Here is a 7837-nt window from a genome sequence, read left to right on the forward strand (position 1 = left end):
CTAAGTTCAACAAGACTTAACCGACCGGTGGGAAAAACTACTCCACCACTTCTAGACATGCAAGGCTCTTTGGCTGAGGGGTTTTGTTTGCCAAAAGCAACTATGTTAGGTCCTTACTTTCAATGTTTTAGCTCAGATTCTAAGTTCGTTAACCAGTCTATATTGGCAACTTATACTAAGCAAACATAGATCCAACATTATGTATATAAGCTCAACATCAAGACCATGTCATCATCAGACTCCTTCATTACTCAGTGTAGCATAGCGATCAAGCAGTCTCAAACTGTGAGAGGCAGACGAATCGATTCGAGTTCTTTAACCATGCATGGTGAACCTAACCTCACGACATCCGCGCACCATCGAGGGTCTCTTCCTGTGTCGGTCGTCCCCATCAATTACCTAACCCGTGTCGGGCCCACTTCCCTTGGTTCAAGGTTCCACAGACCCGGCCTCTGCCGTTCTGTGACCACACTTGCCACCACGTGCGGCCGCAGGGGAACTTCGTTCCAGAGACAGTGGATCGAACCGCTCACGTCTAGGTTCAATCAGGTACTAGGCTTCCCCATCCCATAATGGGTATGAGATTAGTACTTTCAAACACTTGATCACGAACACCACCACTGTCGGGCCTTAACAGATTCAATAAACAGACGAGACGATCAGCCGACCACCAAAAGAGTTCACCAAAACCCTGCCCCGTCCATTGTGCTTATAGTTGTAAACAGAAAAAAGAACAACCAACTCCTATAACTCGCGAGTGACAGGCAATCACTCGACTTTTACTGAGTCCTATTTAAGCATTGCCACTACTCGACCCAACAGACTAGTGTTCAGATCAAAGGAACTAAGTCGTGCATCTATGGTTGCAAACAACTCCTATACGTAAATGCACATTCATAAGAAGGAAGGCATGTGCAAGTTTAGAAAGCTGGGTTCATGCTCCAGGGCTTGCCTTCAAGCGGAGTGGAGGGGAACTGGTCCTCAGCGGGTTCGGCTTCGGCTTCTGTGATTGGCGGCTTTGCTACAGCTCCGTCTTCAGGCGCCGGATGTAGCTCGTAGGTACCGTCGGCGAGATGTAACTCTACACGAATGTAAACGCAGGAGTTAGCACTTAGACGATTATTTCAACAATACTTGCAAGTTTAAGCTCAAACACTTGTAGCAAAGCTACAGGAAAGGTGGGGGAAGTTCAACTTCAGTTGGTGGAGAACAGGATAAAAGGGTCGGATGGGGATAAACTTATGATCTGACCCTTAAACTTAAGGAATAACTGTGCCAGGGTCCTCAGACTTAACACAGAGAAGTCCCCGATATTTTACACAATACCCTCAGGTCAAAGAAAAGATTCAGCCGAGCCCTCGGGTGAGGTGGATAAGGGTCGGTGAAACAGACAGGGTCGGGCAAGACGGAAAAAGGGATCGGGCGAACCGGGAAGGGGTTGGCAGCTTACCTTCAGGTCTATTGGTAAAGTTTTGGGGTCGGGAAGGAATAGACTTGGGCGGAAAGATTAAAGCGCTAAGGCTTGGGCGGCGGCGATGTTCAACGGCGCTCCGGCGGCGGCGCTTCTTGTGGACAACAAGAAAGCTCTGGCACAGCGCGGAGGAACAAATGGCTGGTTGGTTAGGGGGAAGCGGGTTTGAGCGGAGAGGGGAACTTCTCAAGAGCTTAACGAGAGTGCTCAAGTGCGCTCAGAGTAGGGGCGGCGAAACAGCGATGGCGAAGGAAACTCCTGTGGGACTCTGGTATGCCTTTTTATAGCTGCGCGGAAGAGAGAGAGTTTGAGCAACACGAAGACCGGGAAGAAAAAGGATAGAGTGCGCTGCCATGGGCGGCAGAACAGAGCTTCGGAGACAGGGTCTTTGGCTATTGGCCACTGGAGACAAGGCCGGTGCAGGCGCGGCTTTGCCGGGATTTAGATTTGGCGGAGGCGAGCATGGTCTGGTCGCGTCAAGCGGCGGATTGTGGCGGCAATTTGACAGGCGTGTGACAAGGAGGAAGGTGCTGCCAGCGAGGTTGCAGCAGGCGAGGTGACAGGGCGAGCGGCGGCGCGAGCGAGCGCAAAGCAGCAGCTTGCCGGGGCACATTACTGGCGAGGTGGAAAAAGGAGCTGCCTCTGCAAGGGTCGTGGTTGGCGGGGGTGGAATCGTCGTGGAGCGAGCTTGTGGGCGGCACGACTGTGGAGAGGCGGAAAAACCGGAAGGCATCAGGGCTTGCAGCCGGGGATCCGGGCGAGATGATGGGCGCGGGTCGCGAGGCGGTCTGACGCAGCAGCGGCAAAAACTCTGCCACAGTGGCGACGGGGCACCTTGGCGTGGCCGGCGAGGGCGCGAGCGAGACGAGGCGAAGCAGAAAGGGTTGCAGGGGGCTTCCGCTGCGATTGGGGAGGAGGACGCGCTGACGGAGAAGTTGAGCCACGCGGCGAGGGAGCTCTGAAGCGGGCGCATGCTGCTCAGGCGCGTTGGTCTTGAGAGAACAGGGGAGCTGGTTGTAGGTCCACTAGTCAGTCTCGGTTTCTCCACAGCTCCAAGATTGGAAGGAACACTGCCTTTGGGACTTAAAAAGAATCAGAGGTTTTGGTTGGGTTTTTCAGGGGTCGGGGCTGAGAACCGGACCTTAGGTGCTCAAGCTCAAGAAGTTGAGTCAGCAGGATTAGGGACTCGGATTAGGATTAACTCGGCTGATTAAGCAAGGTCTTACACTCAGCCTCCGCGGCATCGCGCTGGGCGTTGGCGGAGGTCTCGGTGGCAGAGGGTAGGGAGCTGGCCACGGGATGCAGTGACGTGGGGGGGGGGGGGGGGGTCGCAGCGTGAGGGACGCGCACGGTAGCAGCGCCGGCGGGAAGCACACTGGGCAGAGGCGCATAAGAAACTGCACGCAGAGAGTAGCGCCGGCGGCGACGCGCTAGGTTGCGGAAGCAAGAACGGAAGAAACCTGGGCTCATGATACCATGAAAGCAATGCTGATTGCGTGGAATAATAGATTGATTAAGGTACACAAGGTGTTCAAATATATAGGCACTTGCACCATGGATCGATACAAATCAAGTCACCTGCGATGTTAACCGCCCAAGGATTTGCATCAACTTCGGATTGAAGATCTTCGACCTTATGCTCGAGGTCAAAGATCTTGCACTTGAGGTAGTGGATGTACTCTTGGGTTGGCTCAGGAAGTGGTGGATCGACCCACTTCACATAGCGACAGTTTCCTGCATCGAGATAAGACTGAACATGATGTGAATTTGTAGCATGAAAAGCTTAGGAAGAGTAAATAAGGAATAACTTGACTCACCAAGCCATACGGGCATCGAAAGAAATGCTGACTTCCATCATCGTAGCCATCAAACAGTTGGACGACATAAGCCACGTCATGGTGACACATTGGCCATACATCATGGTGGTTGTCATAAGGTCGCAGGGAGTTTGGAGGGGCGTAGTTAGCCCTGTCCTCCAGAGGGAAGTCGTCGAGGGGTGCCTCATAATCCATTGGGCCAAAAGAACCTAGCCAAGTGATGGTGGGAATAGGAGCATCCCCTCCTCTTCCCCTCCTCCCATGACCTCTCCCTCTTGCGGATGCCATTGTTCTTCCTCCTGCTCAGTGGTGTGGAAGGATATAGGAGAGGGATGTCCAATATAAGGAGTGCTGAGATGGAGATGCACTGCGCCCCCATGTGATCAGTACCCCGTCGTGTTCAATCATCCTGAAAAAGGCTAAATATAGGCTTTGCAAGTGCGGGGACGTAGGGCTTAGTGTGGAGTCCCATCTGTCTGATAAGGCTCACATTCAGGGTCCTTGCAGTCTATATTGTAGGCTTTTCAGTGAGCGTTCACGTCATCAGGAATAGGCCGCTCCTCTCCTCTCCTCCCTCCCTCCCTTTCTTTCTCTTCCCCTACCTCCCTTTCTTCCTCTTCTCTCTCGGCCGCTCCCTCCCTTCTCTCGGTTCTCGGTCTCCAGGAACAGGCACACGCACGCACAACCGGGGCGGCCGCTCCGCGGCTTTTAAGAGGCGGGACAGCTACCATGGAATCAGGCGGCGGAATCAGGCGGCGGTAACGATCCCGCTCCCACCGTTTGAATCGGCGGGGCCTGTTACCGCCCTCTGATCCGGCGGAAACCGGATAGCGCCGGATGGCACGGCAGAAACAGCCTCATCCCACGCGCCGCTGCGACCCATGTGCTGCTCGCTGGATCAGACGGTGGTAAGCGGATTTGGCAGCTGACGTGGCGCGCGCGCAAAGCTACCATCGTTTCACCCGCTGTATCTTCTCTTACCGCCGGTTGAGACGGCGGTAGCCGTTTCCTGCCGTTTGATCCGACGGCAGAGGTCCATTTCTCCAAATTTTTGGATCGCCTATTTATTTATGCAAATTCGTAAAATAAATATATAAAAATAAAAAATCCTCGAACTGCATTTGTCTTCAGAATTTTCTATGTACGTGCCCCAACCAGCATGGAAAGGTTGTCCTGTTTTTTCTAAAAAAAAAAGGTTGTCCTGTCCCGTGCGCTGTATAAATGTGCAAGATCTGATAATCTCATCCAAGGTTCCTACGGTGAGGCATCATGTCCTTAGAGGCTGAGATATCATGCCAGTTCTTTCAAGACAAGATATTTTACTCAGAGGTCGCATTTCCTTGCCACTCAGCTCACAGAATCAGAAGACGCGACACCCAGTCGGGGGTGAAATCGGCGTAACACTTCGCTTCTCCCTTGCCTTTTCTATCAGTGCGAGGGATCTTAACACGTTTCAACCGTGGCACTGCACGCGCGCTCTGAATACTGATGGAGTCGCCCTCCGTCCCCAGTCCATCGATGCTTCAGCATCAGCCGGCTGCCCTATCGAGCTTCCTCACTTCCTTAGGAGTCGGTTTCTCCCATGCGTGTCGCGTGAGCACAGGGTGACGACGACGGAGCACGCGCCCCGGGCGGGCAGCTAGCCGTGGCCATCGGGTTTGGCGCGACGGCGTGATCTCGGCGGCTGCGGCAGCAGCGCGCGGTCGTCGCCGTCGCTTCCAGATTAAGGCATGCCGTGATCGCCCAGCAACCCGCGCATAATTGATTCGCATTTGGTGGTTGCACGTCTCGCCGACTGCCGACTAGCGCACGGCCACCGTTCCGCTTCCAGAGTCCAGACCCCGCCCCACGTCGGCGGCGGCGAACCCGTGGGGTCGAGCAGCGCCGATGCACATGGGCGTATCTGACGGTATGGCTGCTCATATGCAACAATTGTTTTGTTTTTTGTTTTTTTGTCCGGCGCCGTCGAACACATCCAGTGAACAACCGGGCAGCTAGGATACATCGGACGGCGAGATGCTACGATGCTGCTACTAGCTACGTACTCACTACAAGTAGCGACACCTGACCAGACATGGCAAGTGGGTCAGTCATCGCCGGATAATTATCGGTCAGTACTCGCTACTGGGCTACGGAGATATTTTTACATGAGCTTATCCACGGGCCCAGAAGTCCAGAACTATACCTTGCTTCGTTGCCTACCACTAGGCCTGCTCCGATTGCTCTGCTTCCCTCCCCTCCTCAAGCGATGACCACGGCGATGGTGTCGCTATCCGGCGGCCGCCGGCTTTGGCCCGCGGCGCCGGGCTTGGCGGCCGCGGGCTTCTTCCCGTCAATCACGGGGCGGCGGCACGTCGGGCACGAGCCGCGGGACAGGAGCCAGGCGTCCACGCAGGGGACGTGGAACCCGTGCCCGCACCGCGGCAGCACGCGCACCTTCTCGCCGTCCGCGAACTCGCCCAGGCAGATGGCGCACACATCCTCCTCCTCCTCCTCCGCCGCCCCGGCGCCGTGGCCTCCCTCCCCGCCGCCGCCGCCGCCGTACACCTCCACGGGGATGCTTCGCAGCGCGCGCTTCTTGATCCCGCCGGCGCAGGACGCGCCGCGTGTTGACGACGATGCCGACGCCCCCTCGCCGCCGCCGCCGGCCGCGCCCCGGATCCCGCACCGGAGCGCGCACCGCGCCAGCGAGTTGAGCCCGATGGCGAACAGCAGCGCGAAGAAGAGCGCCGCCAGGATGATCACCATGTTGGTGTCGAAGCTCGCGTCGCCGGGCCCCCCGTCGCCACCGGTGCCGTTCGCCGCCCGCCCCGCCGGCGCGCTCACCACCGTCGCCTTCCCCGAGTCCCGGTGGTCCATGACAACAGCTCTCACCACTCACCCCCACGCGCGCACGAATGCTCCTCCCTCTGGTCGTGGCTGAAACAAGCTGCAAATAAGAGGCGCGATCGCGATGCGCACGTTTCAGGTGTGTGTTTGTGTGTGTGTGTGTGTGTGTGGGGGGGGGGGGGGGGGGGGGGGGGGGGGGGCGGCGGTGCGGCGCGGGCTGCTGCGCGAGTGTGCTTGTAAAGGGGCGATCCCGAGTTGCTCCCCGGCGCTAAGTTGTTGAAGGGATAGGGACACGGACGATACGGGTGGTGCCGCCCGCGCGCGCCTTTTGGTTGCTTTGGAGGCAAAGCTAGGTAGCCCAGGACAGACAGGGAAGCTGAACCCGAGCTTTGCCTAATTCCTTGCGTGCCTGGGCAGGACAAGCCCCGGATTTGGATAGCTCGCTGGACGTTCGACGGAGGACGCGCCGCCTTAGCCCTGGTTCAGTTCCGGTTCGGCGCGCGGCGAGAAGGGCGCCTCAGTGCTCCTGCTCAATTTTTGTAAAAAAAAAACGAAGAAGAAGAAGGGCGCCTCGCCCGCGCGCGACCGTCCGTCCGCGGGTCCGTCACATCGATCTCCCCTGGGCAGATGTCTGGACCAGCGGCGGTTTGGTCCGTGGTGGCGTTGGTGGTCACTTCGTCGCAGTCGCTGCCCTGCACCGGCGAAACAGGTTGCCCCCGCGTCGCGCTCGCTGGTACGCGGGGATTTCCACGCTCACCGCGAGTGGCATGCTGACGGCGCCTCGAAATGCTCTTTCACTGCTTCCGGGATTCCTCCGAGTGATACCGAGCTCGCTTTCTCTTGCCTTGAAGTTTGGGTGCTTATGGTGCCAGTTTCATTGCATAGTTACCAAGACTGAGAAATTTAGTAACTATACCAATTGAGTGTCATGGGGATGAGATCTTCCTCTTCTGATGAAACTCCCCTTATAATAACATTGCTAAGTCAGCAATTTTGCTGACGTAACAAATTTAATGCTCATGAAACTTCCATTTCGATCGGTCTTATGTGCTTTTTTTTTTTGACTTAGATGTGACACGTCTTGACAAATAATTCATCATGCATGGAAGTGCTAAAGCCTAAATCACGCACCACTCATTCACTCTGCTGTTAGCTGGTGCACGTTGTTCTGTCCAAGCTTTTGAGACGAAAGCGCGCATGGCATCGAGATACCGTATCGTGCATCCGTGTGTAGGCGCCAGGCGACAGCAGAGAGGCACTGTGGAACAGAGTTGTTCTGTCGGAAATTCAGTTTGGCGCTGGTCTGCCGCGGCGTCGGTGTCCTCCACCATCGGATCTCCTACGAATGGATCACAAGCAAAGAGGACTGCAGCCCTATAGCTGTGTAGCTTGTCAGATGGAGAGAGAATGGGAGGAGTGGGAGGATCTTTTATTTATTTGCTCCTCTCCATTGAGTCGTTGACCTTTATACCGGTCTCTCCCACGTTGCCGCTCTGGCCTCAAAGTCATCGTGTTCCTCTGGTCTCTTTCTACTGAAGAACATTTTATGGATTTTATTCTTTTCGTGTGTATACCTGAAGAGTATTTTTATGGATTGTTTATTCAACAATGCCATTCAAGTGCTATGTACCTTGCAACTATGATTTTCAGCAGCTAAATACCCCACCACATCACAGTTTACCCTTTAATTTGAATGTTCTATGTCCATGTCCAAATATTT

The 7837-nt window shown here is 55.5% G+C and overlaps 1 protein-coding gene across 1 annotated transcript; it reads right to left on the reverse strand.

Annotated features, from left to right (window-relative positions):
* Positions 1–5212: 5212 nt before the first annotated feature.
* LOC117847313 (RING-H2 finger protein ATL74) lies at positions 5213–6316 on the reverse strand. The gene has a single exon (XM_034728501.2). The coding sequence runs from the start codon at positions 6145–6147 to the stop codon at positions 5530–5532; it is 618 nt and encodes a 205-aa protein (XP_034584392.1). The 5' UTR covers positions 6148–6316; the 3' UTR covers positions 5213–5529.
* Between the last annotated feature and the right edge of the window lie 1521 nt (positions 6317–7837).

Source organism: Setaria viridis, chromosome 3, assembly GCF_005286985.2.
Source record: "Setaria viridis chromosome 3, Setaria_viridis_v4.0, whole genome shotgun sequence".
NCBI classification, from domain to species: domain Eukaryota; kingdom Viridiplantae; phylum Streptophyta; class Magnoliopsida; order Poales; family Poaceae; genus Setaria; species Setaria viridis.